At 46.5% G+C, this 14,371-nt stretch overlaps 2 protein-coding genes and 1 long non-coding RNA gene across 11 annotated transcripts; 2 read left to right on the top strand and 1 right to left on the bottom strand.

The window, feature by feature from the left end:
* Positions 1 to 3,181: 3,181 nt before the first annotated feature.
* On the top strand, positions 3,182 to 8,672 carry HYKK (hydroxylysine kinase). Of its 8 annotated transcripts, none has more exons than XM_046899010.1 (5): positions 3,182 to 3,304; positions 3,877 to 4,244; positions 5,421 to 5,563; positions 7,864 to 8,047; positions 8,175 to 8,672. In XM_046899010.1, the coding sequence occupies exons 2-5, from the start codon at positions 3,902 to 3,904 to the stop codon at positions 8,636 to 8,638; spliced, it is 1,134 nt and encodes a 377-aa protein (XP_046754966.1). In that variant the 5' UTR covers positions 3,182 to 3,304; positions 3,877 to 3,901; the 3' UTR covers positions 8,639 to 8,672. The 8 variants fall into 8 exon arrangements, with proteins under 8 accessions (XP_046754966.1, NP_001384771.1, XP_015134369.2 ...); NM_001397842.1 differs by having other exon boundaries at positions 3,897 to 4,244; positions 8,175 to 8,671; XM_015278883.4 differs by lacking the exon at positions 3,182 to 3,304 and adding an exon at positions 3,725 to 3,793 and having other exon boundaries at positions 3,897 to 4,244.
* Positions 3,818 to 7,867, bottom strand: LOC121111655. The gene is made up of 2 exons (XR_005862861.2): positions 6,649 to 7,867; positions 3,818 to 5,647 (listed from the first exon to the last, which is right to left on the bottom strand). It is a non-coding gene; the product is annotated as an uncharacterized LOC121111655 (long non-coding RNA).
* A 135-nt stretch (positions 8,673 to 8,807) lies between the features above and the next one.
* Positions 8,808 to 13,921, top strand: PSMA4 (proteasome subunit alpha 4). Of its 2 annotated transcripts, none has more exons than XM_015278878.4 (9): positions 8,808 to 8,907; positions 9,124 to 9,152; positions 9,321 to 9,363; positions 10,104 to 10,266; positions 11,372 to 11,449; positions 11,669 to 11,757; positions 12,536 to 12,666; positions 12,873 to 12,996; positions 13,515 to 13,921. In XM_015278878.4, the coding sequence occupies exons 2-9, from the start codon at positions 9,150 to 9,152 to the stop codon at positions 13,667 to 13,669; spliced, it is 786 nt and encodes a 261-aa protein (XP_015134364.1). In that variant the 5' UTR covers positions 8,808 to 8,907; positions 9,124 to 9,149; the 3' UTR covers positions 13,670 to 13,921. The 2 variants fall into 2 exon arrangements, with proteins under 2 accessions (XP_015134364.1, NP_001185531.1); NM_001198602.2 differs by having other exon boundaries at positions 8,808 to 8,911.
* Positions 13,922 to 14,371: the final 450 nt, after the last annotated feature.

Raw genomic sequence — 14,371 nt, 5'->3', positions numbered from 1 at the left:
CTGATGGTGCTGAAGATTATTATGTAAGAAGGTTTTCTGCAGTTGTTTCCACTTAGTTTTTGCACCTGTAAATCTCTGTACTGCTGTTGGCTTAAGGGTAGCAGATGGTATGGAAGGTTAAAGGCCAAACAGATGGGTGGGTTGTTTTTTTTTTTTTGGCATCCAGAGCTCAAAATAGATCTTCAGTTTTGAATGTCCTGCTCTTTAAATGATGGGTACGTAAGGCCCATCATGTCCCGTGTTGTTGTATGGAACTACATCCCTTCCGGATCCAGATGGAAAACTGATCACCCCATGAAGTGCTGTGGGCTATAGAAGTATGATGTTTTTCTGAGCAACATCTCTGCTTGTAAGAGAATGCCCACAATACATGGCTGGTGTTGAAGTGCAGCCCCCCAGCATTCTGGTAAGCTGCAGTGCCCTTCAGTTGAGTACTTTGTCATATCTTCCTTAAGCTTGTCCTTCGTAGCGTTGGTTTCTACTGTATTGTCTGATATCACTTGCCAGAGAACTTCCCCTCAGTATTTTAACCTTTAGGAATTTATATTACGACTGTTTAATTACTCTGCTTTATATGCAGCCTATGTCTAAATCAGTTACACTTGTCACATGGTAAATTGCTGAGGTAGCCATGCTGCCTTTTAATGCTTTGGAATGTTTTTTAGTTTGCAGCTCTTCCAAACAGGCACCAGATTCCCCTGCTGAAGATTGCAGAATACTGAACATATTTGGCTCTTGGCCACTGCAGCTCCACTAAATCTAATTATGAGCATATTGCTTACAAAAACTGTTCTGTATTTAACATGAATGGAAGATGCACAGTTTCTGCAGAAATGCTTTTGTTTTACCACTTAATCACTGAGAGCTTCTAAATCTGTGCAGGTGCGCCTTTACTGATAGCTTCAGGTATTTCTGTGCTCCTGCATCTTGACCAGCTTCATAATACCACTTCTGCTTATAGAGTGATGGATTGCTTTTGGAGGACAAAGCTGCAGAAACTTGCCTAGGAGTTGTTGTCAAGATTTTGCTTTTAGATTTTTGACCTTGATAAACATTGTCTTAAATGTCCTAACTTGCCAGAAGACTACATCAGTTTTACTGTGTGTGCTTTCAGTCTCTAACTAGTTGCTAAGCCAGCTGACGTGCAGGCTAACGTGCACCATTGGCATCCTTAAATAGTATGTTTATGACATGCCTAAAAATCTGAGTAACAAAAAACCCTGGCACAATTACATCGATACAGCATAATTTGGAGACAGCTCAGCTGCAGAATTCAATTCCATTGGCATAATTCTGATACCTTTTTTCTTTTACTGGCCAAAATTCCCTAAGGTTTGAAATTCTGTATAACTTGTTCCAATAATTTTGCTGTGTTTTTCTTTTAGCTGAGATGAGAAAAACTATTCCAGTGACTCATACCACTGATATGGGTAATAAATCAATGCATTTTCTAATACTGTATCCAACTGAATGCTGAATGGTTTTCTGTTCTGTGGTACATTCTGGTAATTTTATCAGGAATTGAGATCTTACTACTTGTCTAACAGCATCTAATACTTCTTTTCCAGCTCAAAAGTGTATTCATAATTGAAGAAAATGCATGTTCATTACTAAGGAACAAATATGACTTTAGAGCTGACGCATGATGATGCTTTGTGCAGGAGATCAGTGAAATACAGCTGCGAGGCTATCTAAAATACTTGTGCAACTGCTAGTGCTTGAGTGGGGCACAGCCTCCTGCCCTCCCAGTGCAGTGACACTCAGAAGGAGACAGTGATCCAAGCCATGTCAAGGTAAACCAGTATTGTGAAGCTAAGTGCAATTTCAAGGGCTGTGACTTACAAGTTATTGCCACCAATACTCATCTCTTAAGAAGTGTGATGGTTTCGTTACCATAGCAACTACTTAAAATCTGCTGCACTCTTATGCCTTAATATCAGTGACAGACAGCTCCACGTGCAGATGCTGTCAACTTGGAGGCTCCTGCTCTTGTTGCTGCAGTGGGTCCTCTCCCAACCTTACCGATGTCCATAGCATCTTTGTGACTTGAGCAGACCGATTCCCACCCTTAGGACGTGTGTGCCTGAAGGTGGTAGGTGCTGAGGGGAACGGCACTGCTTATGTACCCATCTCTTGCTTCTCACGCAGTAGTGAGCTGCCATTATCCATGGTCGTGTGCCTGCCCCCTCTCCCCTCGTGCAGCAGGGAACGCCATCAGGTCGGGTCAGTAACTTGGCAGTGAAGGCAGGACGTTGAACTTGGAACTCACTGCTAGGATCCTGTGAGCTTGAGATGGGCAGCAGTGAAGCCTGCTTCAGGCAGTGGCAGGATACAATGCAGGCAAAGATTGCTGTGATCACACACACAAAGCATTGTTCAATTAGACTTTCTAGTATCTTAAAGCATAGGAGAAAATGCTCCTGTTTGACGAAGTGACTGTGTTAGATGTATTTAACCTAGGATTCTCTCTCCTGTTTGATTTGGAGAAGAATATTCCAGTTTTTCTAAACATTTACTCTTTGTGCCCTCCCAAATGACCAAGCTTTGGGATAGTGTTGATGTTTATACATTTTACACCTACGTTTAAGAACATGAAATTCTGTATATTAATCGTATTTAAGCAACTGCAAATCAATGTCTGCTGTTCAAAGCCAACAAAAGAGTTAAGTTTTAAGTTCAGTGAGTATTGTATAGATATCTTACCAGAAGTTCAGCTCATGACAATTGTGCATAAAACGTTACTGATACTGTAAATTATTTTTAATAAAGAAAATTGTATCACAGTTCTTGTATGTTACCATGTATTTTGAATAGAAGGCACGGCCTGATGCTAACATGGCACCGGTAAGTGTGCATGAAGTTGGGGGGGGAGCAAGGAAAAGGGTGTAATTGTGCTTCCATTGCATTTGCTCAGTAGGAGCATCTCTCTCGTGGTTTCCACAGCATGCTTTATTGGTCTAGAAAGAGACTTTTTGTGTCAGCTGAGCTTCAGCTCTCCCTCTGGATATTCTGTCAGTCATTTGCCTTGGAATAATTTGTGTATTTTTTTTCTTCAGGAAAATGTCTGCTCTCATTTAGAATGTAGAGCAGGCAGGCTCCTGGTTTGGGTTGTGTACTACGGCAGGCGGTGCCAGGATTTGCAGAGATTGCGGTTTGTCTGACAGCTGCCCCTCCCCTACACGTAGATAGGGCATGTGTAACATTTAGCTGCGGGTCACGTTCTGTGCTGGCTGTAACCCAGGGCACGCTTTAACTCACAGGTGCAGCCAGAATGCTTTCCTCTTTCAGACCGACTGGATCGCAGGTAGCCGGAGCTTAAGGCGTGTCAGTAACCGTAGCACTCTTTCCATCCCAGCTCAGCCCTACCGTTGGCTCGGAGTTCCCCCCTCCCGAGCGTGCGGGTCTCAGCCTGTAGCTGCAGGGCTACAGCTGCCCCCCGCTGCCGGGCGCCGATGTGGCGACTTGGGTTCGGGTAAATGACTGAGGCAAAGGGGACCGCTTTTGTTCCGTGCTCGTACCGCGACGTAGCCCTGCTGTGGGGCTGGCAGAGGGAGCGCTTGCCGGCAGGAAGCCGCGCTGTTCCCTTCCCCCAGGGCTACGCAGGGCCCGGCGCTGCCGCCCAGCTCCGGCCGCCACCACTCCCCCGCTCGGGGCGGCTGCGCTCCGCTGGGTGACCGCGGGCGGGGCGGCGCTCCTCTGGCCGCTCCTGCGCAGCGCGGCCGCTGGCGGGGAGGGCCGGCCCGGGCCAGGGGAGCTCCCTCGGGCAGGGCAAAGGTCGGCGCGGCTCCTGGAGGTGGGGAACGCGGGAACGCTCGGCGGTTTGTTTGTTGCGACCGTTATCGCTGCTGGTGTCACGGCACGGCTCACCTCTTCTAGTCTCTGTCTTTCTCTCACAGACGCGATGGCTTCTGGAGACCGCCGCCAGCCGCAGGCAGCCACCAAGCCGGCGTTCGGCGAGGAGGAGGCGGCCGAGCTGGTGGACAAGGTGTTCGGGTTAAAGGCGGTGTGGGTCAGGCCCCTGCCCAGCTACGACGATCAGAACTTCCACGTGAAGGTCTCAGACGGAGGCGAGGCTGAAGGGGCCGAGGAGTACGTCCTCAAAATCACCAACTCAGAAGACAGCCAGCAGCCCGCCCTCATCGAGGCGCAGACCCGGGCCATGGTGTTCCTCAGCGCCCACGGCTTCCCCTCAGCTACACCGCGGCTCACAAAGGACGGCGGCATCATGTCTGTGCAGGAGGGAGGTGAGGAGCTGCAGCACTGCACTGCAGCTCTGGCACTTCTATAGCTCCCAATCCATTGCACACCTCCCTTTCAGCTGTTGAGCTAGAAGGAGTAACTTCAGGGTGCACAGATGCTGTGCTGAGAATGCCAGAGCTGAGCTCCATCAAATGCACGGCGTAGTGCAGAAAAGCCCACAGAGATGCTGGACCTTCAGCAGCCTAAGAGCAGCAGTGCTGGTGAGATGCGTGCACTGCAGCAAGCACCTGTGGGTGTGGGCTTTGAGGTATGGTGCAGGATGGCTCGCTGCTGGTTTTGCTAGTGGGAAGATGGTTGTTTTAGTGAGAACTGCAAGTATAGGGAAGGGCGGGTTATCCTGCAGCTGTTTTTTCAGTTCAATTGCCCTGATAGGTTTCCTGGGTCTACTGATTCAAAGGTGTTTTAGGTTGGTAATTTAGATGCAGCACCAGTTGTAGTGGTGACAAAATTGCACAGAAGGAGTATCCAAAATTGAGGTTAAATTTGGCTATCAAAAGTAGAACCTCAGGTTGCAGTGTAGCCAAAAGTAGAACCTCAGGTTGCAGTGTAGCTGGTAGGGGATGGATGGATCCGTGTCAGGTGACTGTGCCTGTAAAAGTCCAAACTTCACGTGCCAGCAGCTGAGCAAATGAAGGAGAGGAATGCTTAACTCTGCAAACAGCTCCCATATCGCTTGAAAAAACAGACACATCTGTGCACTAAAAAAAAAAGCCACAGTGACCAAATCATGATATAAATGACTTGCCTGTTTGTGCACAGATTGGTGTAATACAGTTCCAGCCCATCTATGATCTGATGCCACAATAAATCACTTAAACAGTGCGTGGAAGAAAATCTGTTAACGCTTTGCTTTCATTTTCACTGTAACTTCCACATACAAGCTGGGATTCCTGAGGGCACCTGCATAGCTCTGCAGGTGAGGGGCTGGAGGCACTGAGCGAAGCTGCTGTGTGCAGGGTTAATTCCAGGCACACGCATCCAGCACAGCCTGCAGGTGTGGCAAGGTTTGCACATCACCGTATCACGTTCTGGTCAATCAAATCTTTGAGTGAGATCAGTTTTATCAGCCCCATCTGAGAGTGAAGAAACCATCCGCCTCTTGCATTAACTAACACTCAGTAGAGTATGCTGAAGTGGCTGACAGTATCTCTGCTTGTCAGGTAGCAGACCTGGAAACCAAAAGTACGTGGTCAGACTGCTGACTTACCTGCCGGGCACACCTGTGGCTAAAATTGCTGCACCTACTCAGCTTCTGTATGACATTGGTAAGCTGGCTGCCAGTCTGGATAAAGCTCTCACAGAGGTGAGTTTTTGTTGTTCTGGTTCTGCAGATTTCATTCACGTTTCATTTCTTCTCCCTGTTTCTTACTGTTTTCTGTCAGCGTTCCTGATTTTAAAACAGAAAGAAGTTGGTGACTTCAGAGCTTAATCCAACTTTCGGATGCCACCCTCCATGCTGTAACTGGCTAAAACCTTGCCCCCAAGTCACCTGATTAACCTGACTGCTCACTCTTATGGCAGAATCTCATTGATCCTTTTGCAATGCATTTTTGTACCACAATAAGGGAGACAGCATTTATTTTTGCTCACACAGAACTCGCCTGTTTGGCATTTGAAGCCTGGTAAATGAGGAGAGTGAACCCTAGCTGCCTGAACCAGAGCCACACACAGCTTGGTTCTGAAGCATTAAATGCTTGTGTCAGGTACCAGTGGCCCATCTCTTACTCTGAACTCATTTTGACTAGCTCTGTTCCTCCTGGCCATTAAAACAGCAACCATTCCTACAGCAGTAGCAGTCATTTCCTTTTCTGTAATGCCAGCTGTTTTAATGGAGAGAGATGTGTGACACTTCTCTTAGTTCCACTGCTCTCAGTCAACTAATCTTAATGCATAGGAGATTTTCTTTACTCTCTAATTATACAGGATAATAAAACTGATAAATCATCCAGTAATTAAGTTTGAAACATAAAAGAATTCTTGCATTATTTATGGCCTTTCATTAACCTTTTCTTTCTGTGTCCTGGCTACCGGCTTCAGCCAGTTATGAAATGTGAATTGCTGGCTTTACTACCCACATTCTGAAATTACAATGGCGTTTTTCCATTGGGAAAGATAATTTACTATTGCCTCTTCATAGTCTGGTCATGCTCTGATAATGTGATTAAAATAATTTATATAGGCCAGCTAGTCTCAAAAGATGCCTGTGACTTGTCCTCCCAAGGAGGATTTAGTAGACAAGAAAGCAAATTTTGATGGGAAAGGCTCTTAAGCCATTAATATATGGATTATCGTGTACCAACATTTGTCATCTAAGAGAGAGAATGCTACAGTTATTACTGTCAAAACTTCTCGATGTCACTGACACCAAAACTAAAGCGAAGGTATTACATGTTCTGATGGCAGATGGGAATGTACAGCCTGTCTTTTCTATCCAGTCAGTTCATTTTGTCAGCTTGACAGCACGGCAATGTGCTTTGTGTTCTTTTGTGCACAAAATAGCACTGCACCACTTCCTCTTTCTGGTGTCTTTTTTTTGCTTGGATGTGTCTCACATCTTCTCGTGGAAATAAGAGGCTGCTGATAACTTTACAGTGTGACAAAGGCTCGTGCAATTCTTGAGATCTCTGCCTTATTGCCTTTCCCACATCTGGTATCTCCTTTATAGTTCCATGCTGATTTGTGCAGGGAAAATTGCAGTGGTTGCTCACAAGATGGCATTCTACCTACCAATGTGGTGTTCTGTACAGCGTTATGGATCCTCTGTTGTGACTTTTGTTTTGGGCTTGGTGTTGTTCCTTACTTATATATGAGTTGCAGTTTTAACTATCATTTAGCTATATTTAAGTAACAGCCTTAATTCTAAACCGGAGTTTCTCTTTAAGAGGAGCCAGCTGCTCATAAGAAGTGAGAAGCACACTTGGGGCTGTTTGCTGGGGTCTCTGTGTACTGTATAGATGTTTGAGAGCCTGTAGACATTTTCATATGAACAAAGCTCCATCCAGCAGCTCTGCCAAGCACTTCTGCCTTAACAACACTGCACATGCCAGATGATTCTCAGGCTTGACTCTTTCAATGCACAGAGTGCATCTGTGGCAGTTTTTGTCTCTTCTGCTCCAACAGCTTCTGTAGCACCAGCTGCAGAATCCAGCTGTGTGACTGCAGCCTTGGCAAGGCCTCTGTGCAACAGCATCCCTGTCATGCTGCAGGAAGTCACCATCAATTTTAAGTGATTCAGTGCCAAAGGGTTTAGGATAATCTGTACTGGAAGAATGGAGAAAAAACATTCAAGTTCTACATAGATATTGATAGGTTTGCCTATCTTACTGTTCACTGGAACAGGTTGCCAAAGGAGGCTGTGGATGCCCCATCCCTGGAGGCATTCAAGGCCAGGCTGGATGTGGCTCTGGGCAGCCTGGTCTGCTGGTTGGTCACCCTGCACTGCACATAGCAGGGGGTTGGAACTGGATAAGCACTGTGGTCCTTTTCAACCCAGGCCATTCTGTGATTCTGTGATGAAATAATCCTTCAGATTCAACTTTTACTTGCTGGGATGAAGTACGGGTTTTAATGTATGGCCTATTTTCTGTTGTTCTCTTCCTGCAGCAATTCCATCATCCATCAGTAAGTAGTCTGCATCGAGGTCAGTTCATCTGGAACCTGGCCAACGTCCCCCTGCTGGAGCAGTACGTGGACGCCTTGGGCCAGAACGAGTACCGGGAGGTGGTGGAATGGGTCATCCAGCAGTTCAAGGAGAAAGTCACACCCAAGATAAGCAGTTTTCGACCTTGTGAGTGTTTGATCCCAGTATCACGTTGGAGCTTGTTTCAGGAAACCGGGTTTGCAGACAAGGAACCAGGCCCGCTGACACGGCTGGCTCAGTCATTAAATACCGTTTTTCATTCTCCTGCGTTTAGGCATCAACCACGGGGACCTCAACGACCACAACATCCTGGTGGTTCCCGGCTCTCCGCGCGGGGCGGCCCCGCAGTACCGCGTGTCGGGCGTGCTGGACTTCAGCGACATGAGCTACGGCCGCTACGTGTTCGAGGCGGCCATCGCCATCATGTACATGATGGTGGAGAGCGCCGAGCCGCTCCGCGTGGGCGGCCACGTCCTGGCGGGCTTCGAGAGCGTGGTGCCGCTGACGGGCGGGGAGCGGGCGGCGCTGTTCCTGCTGGTGAGCGGCCGCTTCGCGCAGTCGCTCGTCATGGCGGCCCACACGGCGCTGCTGTACCCGGAGAACGAGGAGTACCTCATGACCACGGCCAAGACGGGGTGGAAGCACCTGATGGCCATGTACGCGCTGGGCCAGGAGGCGGTGGAGAAGATGTGGTTTGAGACGGCCGCGGTGTACGCGCGGCGAGAGACGGCCCCGTAAGGCGGGGACCGCAATAAAGATGGCGGAGCGCTGCGCGGCGCGGTCCTTCCACAGAGCGGCGCGCGAGGGGCCGCTGCGGCCGAGGCGGGCACGGTCACGTGGTAGGGGCACGCGCCGGAGCGCCGCCCCGTGCCGGCTCACGCACCGCGCAGGCGCGGCGGCCATTTCCGACGCCGCGGTGCAGGTGTGGGAGAGGCGGTAGCGCCCGGTTCTTCCCGCCGGCCGCACTTCAGCGCCCCTTCGGCACATCGCGCGTTCCCCGGCCCGCTGTGAGTGAGTGAGGGAGGGAGGGAGGAGGTAGGGAGAGCGGGGGGAGCGGGGCGGGCGGTGAGGCCTTCATCCCCCCTTTCGCCCCTGCGAGGATGACTCCGCACTGCAGGCCCGGAGCGGCCCGGGCTGAAGGCGGGGATCGAGCGGGGCCCTCTGGGCTCGGGGGCCGTGTGGGGACGCCCCGCCTCAGGTTAACGCGCTGTGCTGTTTTGCAGGCCCGCTGCCCCGCCGCTCCGGCACCATGGTGAGTGGGCGCGCCGCGAGGGCCGCGGGTGGGGGGCAGCGGGCCGGGCGGTACCGACCTCCCCCTCAGGACGGGGCTGTTCTGTGCGCGCCTCGGAGCTCTGCTCCTGTCGGGGTGCTGTGTTCTGGCGGAGGGTGACGGTACTTAACGAGCTGTTGCTTCTTGCAGTCTCGAAGATATGACTCCAGAACCACCATATTTTCTCCAGAAGGTACTTTTTGACCCTACGCTTCTAATTAAACTGTATGCCTTCCACTTCTCAAACGTAACGCTGTTCATAGCGGGGCCGGTGGGTTGGTGGCAGTGTGTGCCCATCCCTGTACGAGTTCCACAAACCGTATTCACCTGTCAGAGTAGCTCTATGTACACCGAAGCCTCACAGTGGAGGCTTTCCAGTTCTCCTAACCCAGGCGTTGCTGGGACCATCCCCTGTTCACGTCTGTATGTTTACACCAAATTCCACTGCTTTTTTTCAAGTACATTAAGAATTCATCTCCCTTCACCTTCCCTTTGAGCGTGGATGGATTTTGTTACTGTTTTGTTAGTGTTCCTGCTGCTATGATCTTGTTACACTTACGCCAGCACTTGCAAGTCATTTCTTTCTGCTTAAGAGACGAACTATCCGGTATAAATGATTCAGTAGTTTTTTAAAACCCATTTTCTCTCTCTCTTCTGAAGTAGATCTACTCCTTAGATTACAGTTTTTCTTCTCAGTAAAAAAAACTCTTTTTTTTCCCCACGTTAATTATGCCCACAATTACCTTACCAAATTTGTACACGTTTTCTGATTCCGTCCTCTCTTTCAAAAGACTCATTTGCTGGCCCCAGCCTGAGGAGCCACTCTTAAGCTGCAAGACGAACGTCTGTGTAATTCTTGCAAGTTCACCTTTCCTCATATCTGTTCTCGTTCAGTGCTGCCTTATCAATGTTGTAACTTAACTCGTTTCCCAGGCCGCCTGTACCAGGTTGAGTATGCCATGGAGGCAATCGGACACGCGGGTACTTGCTTGGGCATCCTGGCCAACGATGGTGTTCTGCTGGCTGCAGAGAGGCGCAACATTCATAAGCTCCTCGATGAGGTTTTCTTCTCAGAAAAGATCTACAAACTGAACGAGTAAGTTGAACTGGTGATTGGGTGTCTGCTGATGCCACCCGTCACAAAGTACTGTTGTTATTCAAACGTTTTAGCATCGAACCTGGATTTATTTTGTTTGGAGGGTTTGTATTAGTTTTATGTGGTGTGCTAGACATGTGTGACTATTTTGTTGTTGTTTGCTTCAGTGATTCTTCTGAAGAAGCATTACAGTTTTATTTCCAAAGAGAACTTTGTAGGTGCAGTAACCCTTGTTACTTACCCATACAAAGTAACATTATTAAATTGGGAGTTCTTGGTTTACAAAATAACAAGAGGAGGGAAATACAGAATGCATAAATCCAAGCACTGTATCAGCTCAGCGTTCCCTTTTAAGACTTTTTTTCCTTGTTTGATTTGAAGAGACTGAAACAAATTGGATAAAACCTGTTTCAGCTTTCTTTGCTGCAGCAGTAGCAGAGATACTTATCTCACTGCTTTGACCTGTTTAGCTCCTCCAGAAGTTCAGTGTTACACTGTCTTGCCTGTAGGGGAGGTGGAGTTTCAGCCTTGCTGTAAGGTGCATTATGAAACACAAGTAGGTTTTCATCTGTCAGTCTCCCATTCCGTGTCATCCTGAAAGCAGCTGGAACTGTAGGAAGTACTGGATTTTCAAGGAGGTGATGTAAAAAGTGCACTGGAGTGGCTGCCTAGGCAACCACTGAAGCAGCTAGTTTTCTAATGGCTGGTATCGCTAAGTTATTTCCATATGAATGCAGTCAGCAGATTGCACTGAGGGTCTGTACGGGTTCTGACATGGCCGGCAGGTGGCCTCTGCGTGGGTCCTGCTGTGCAGCCAGTGCCTCTTGTGAAGGTGTCAGCACTGTTCATCATTTTGGTATGGCCCTCAGAACCATGCCAGTGGTGTACTGACTTGCTCATTTCCTGCTGTCTGCCTCTGCTTTTGCAATATGGCTATGTAAGACTTTGGATGTACTCTAGGTGCAGGGTCAGTCTGTTCTACCCGGCAGCTGTGTAGTTTTGATCATAGGAGCCCAGCAGTAGGCATTCTGTTTGAAGTGTTCTATGAAGGTGTGACTATTTCTTGGAGACCGATAGGAATCCAATTCATCTGTTCATTTTGCAGGGATATGGCGTGCAGTGTTGCAGGAATAACCTCAGATGCCAATGTTCTAACAAATGAGCTGAGACTGATTGCACAGAGGTAGGTTGGCTGGTAGTTATGGGGGTTTGCTTAATTCTGAGGTTGGATTCAGTCTGTGTATTAAATCAATATGAACATGAACTTAGTACAAGTATATATTTATTTTTAAAGCCTCTCTTATGTGTTTTATTTTAACTCAGGAACTTGTTCTTTTATTAAATGTGGTAGCAGGATACTGTCAACAGAAGATTTTGAGAACGTTTGTCTTTTGTGCTATAGGTATTTGTTACAGTATCAGGAACCCATTCCTTGTGAGCAATTGGTAACTGCACTGTGTGATATCAAGCAGGCTTACACGCAGTTTGGAGGTAAGGAAGTGCGAGAGTGTTTTTAAGTGTCTAAAGAAAGATTCTCTTAGGTGATTTGAAGCATCCAAGTCTCTGAAGGGTTTAACAGTATCCTGTAACAAGTTACACCCAGAAACAACAGTAGCTAAATGTAAGAGAATAGTCAGTCATAGTTACAAACTTTTGGTTTGCTACTGAAATACTACTTCTTATTCACTGAGAAATTGATAGCTGAGGCTCAGGCCTATTGCTTATAATGCTTTGGGTGCTCTACGGTTTGGTGAATGCCTTCAGGAAGAAGCAGAGTATCAATACCGTAACACTTGAAACAATAGTATTTCTGTGGATCAAATAACATGTTAGAAAATGGTGTTGCAAGGAGTGTTCCTCAGTAAATGAATGGCTGATTCTGGTATTTTGTCTATGTGCATTGTGAAAGAATGACCTTTTAATATACTTGTATTTAATTGACTCTTAGAAGTTAAATGCTTGAATAACCACTACATAGTTTAAATGCTGAGGTTTGATTTGAAGTCCTGAAATGATATGTTCCAATTTTAGGAGACGGAGATAAGCTGCTGCTGGGGTTAAATGAAATAAATCTCTGTTAGTTCCCCCCGCCCCCCATCACTTAGAAAGAAATGCTGTAATGCTTATCTCAAGTAACAGAAGTGCAGAGCAGTCCGTTAAATCCCAGTTCACAGGAATGGATTTGACAAAGGAAATCAAAGAAAGTAATTGTCACTCATGACCAATCTTGTTCCTAAATTTAGGTCAATAATGGCCTTCTTTCCAACAGGAAAACGTCCTTTTGGTGTTTCGTTGCTGTATATCGGTTGGGATAAGCATTATGGATTTCAGCTGTATCAAAGTGATCCCAGTGGAAATTACGGAGGATGGAAAGCTACGTGCATTGGCAATAACAGTGCTGTAAGTTCTTTTTACTTTTCTCTCTCAAAAAGTAAAGCAAACCAAAACTATGTAAATTGCACTGTAATAATTAAACTAAGTTGTTGATTATGAGTGTAGAGCAGAACTGGATAACTGTAGAAACACTGTTCCTCGTGCTTTGATATTATCTGGTGAAATACTTTGTTTGCCCAGTGATACCATTTAGATTTCTGTGGAATTCATAGGCAGCTGTGTCAATGCTGAAACAAGACTACAAAGAAGGTGAAATGACCTTAAAGACTGCACTTGCATTAGCCATTAAGGTTCTAAATAAGACCATGGATGTCAGCAAACTTTCTGCAGAGAAAGGTAAGCAGTTCTCTGATGCTGGATGACTCATAACATATATATATATATATATATATATATATATATATAATTATTTTAATGTATATATATATATTTAAAATGTTGTGAATTTATATACTTCAGCTGTGGTTTATTGGATTTTAGTGCTCATGTAAGAAAATATTTTTGACAATCTGATTTTTGATGACCCTCATTAACCTTGCTAAATGACTTGGGTGAGGATGATCTTCTTTGGTCAGCTCCAAGTGCCTGACCGTGGTTTGGCTAGGTCTCGGTGCAGCAGCAGAAGTGGTTCCATGCCTGGTAGAAGAACCACTGGAGAGGTGTGAAGGAACTGCAGCATGCTGCTGCAGAAGAGGACTGCTGCCACCTGGCTTGCCCATCAGGCAGTTTTTGAGATGGAGGCAGGACAAGAACCCTCTGCTTCATTGTCAATTGTAACAAACGACTTGATCTTTCTGATGATGTTCTTTCAAAAGGACAGTATGTAATGCCACTGTCTGTTCCCTCTGTTTCAGTTGAAATTGCAACACTGACGAGAGAGAATGGAAAAACAGTGATAAGGGTTCTGAAGCAAAAGGAGGTGGAGCAGTTGATAAAACAACACGAGGAGGAAGAAGCAAAAGCTGAACGTGAAAAGAAGGAAAAAGAGCAAAAAGAGAAGGATAAATAGAATTTGAAGTCAAGTGTTCTGAAAATAGCATAGGACCTGCTTCAGTTAAAGGTAATCTGGTTTTCTGTTTTGTAGAAGCCTACAAATATGCCATGGGAGAACACGGAATTACTTTTGCTGAACCAGGTCCTTAATCATCATCAAGATAATTAGTTTTCTGTTCCTTATATTGACCAATAATTGCTTTAATTCTTGAACACCCTTTCTTTCATCTTCTATTTTTTATTATGGAATAAAATTTAAGAAGAGTAATGCTGTGTCTTTATTTCCTCGGTAATGCCTGGCTATGCGCTGTCTTGAGGGAACTGATGGCTTTAAAACATAACGTGGTATGTGGCAGTTGGTAGGCTCTGTGTGTGAGCTGCAGGACAGGAGGGTGCCTTTTCAAGTCGTAAAGGGGGCTTTGATGTCTGGAATAGCATTCGTGGTCGTTTCACAAATACCAAAATAGAATGTACTGGCATGGCAAGTTTTAATTTTGGTCACTTTCCTTCTGTAGCAGGCTGTATCAAACCAATGGTCGTGCAAGCAGTTGTGTGTTAATCACACCCTGTAGCAAACGTGTTCCATTTAGCATAACCTTGAATGAGTGCCTGTTTTCTAAGAAATCAATCAGACAATGTGCACACAAACTAGGAAGACATTTTACAAAGGCTGCATTAAAATGATACACTATCCTGTCTGGATGCAAACAGTTAAAGA

The sequence above is a fragment of the Gallus gallus genome, chromosome 10, assembly GCF_016699485.2.
Source record: "Gallus gallus isolate bGalGal1 chromosome 10, bGalGal1.mat.broiler.GRCg7b, whole genome shotgun sequence".
Classification (NCBI taxonomy): domain Eukaryota; kingdom Metazoa; phylum Chordata; class Aves; order Galliformes; family Phasianidae; genus Gallus; species Gallus gallus.
Note: the sequence above shows the minus strand (reverse complement) of the source record. Positions and strands in the feature narration are given on the sequence as shown.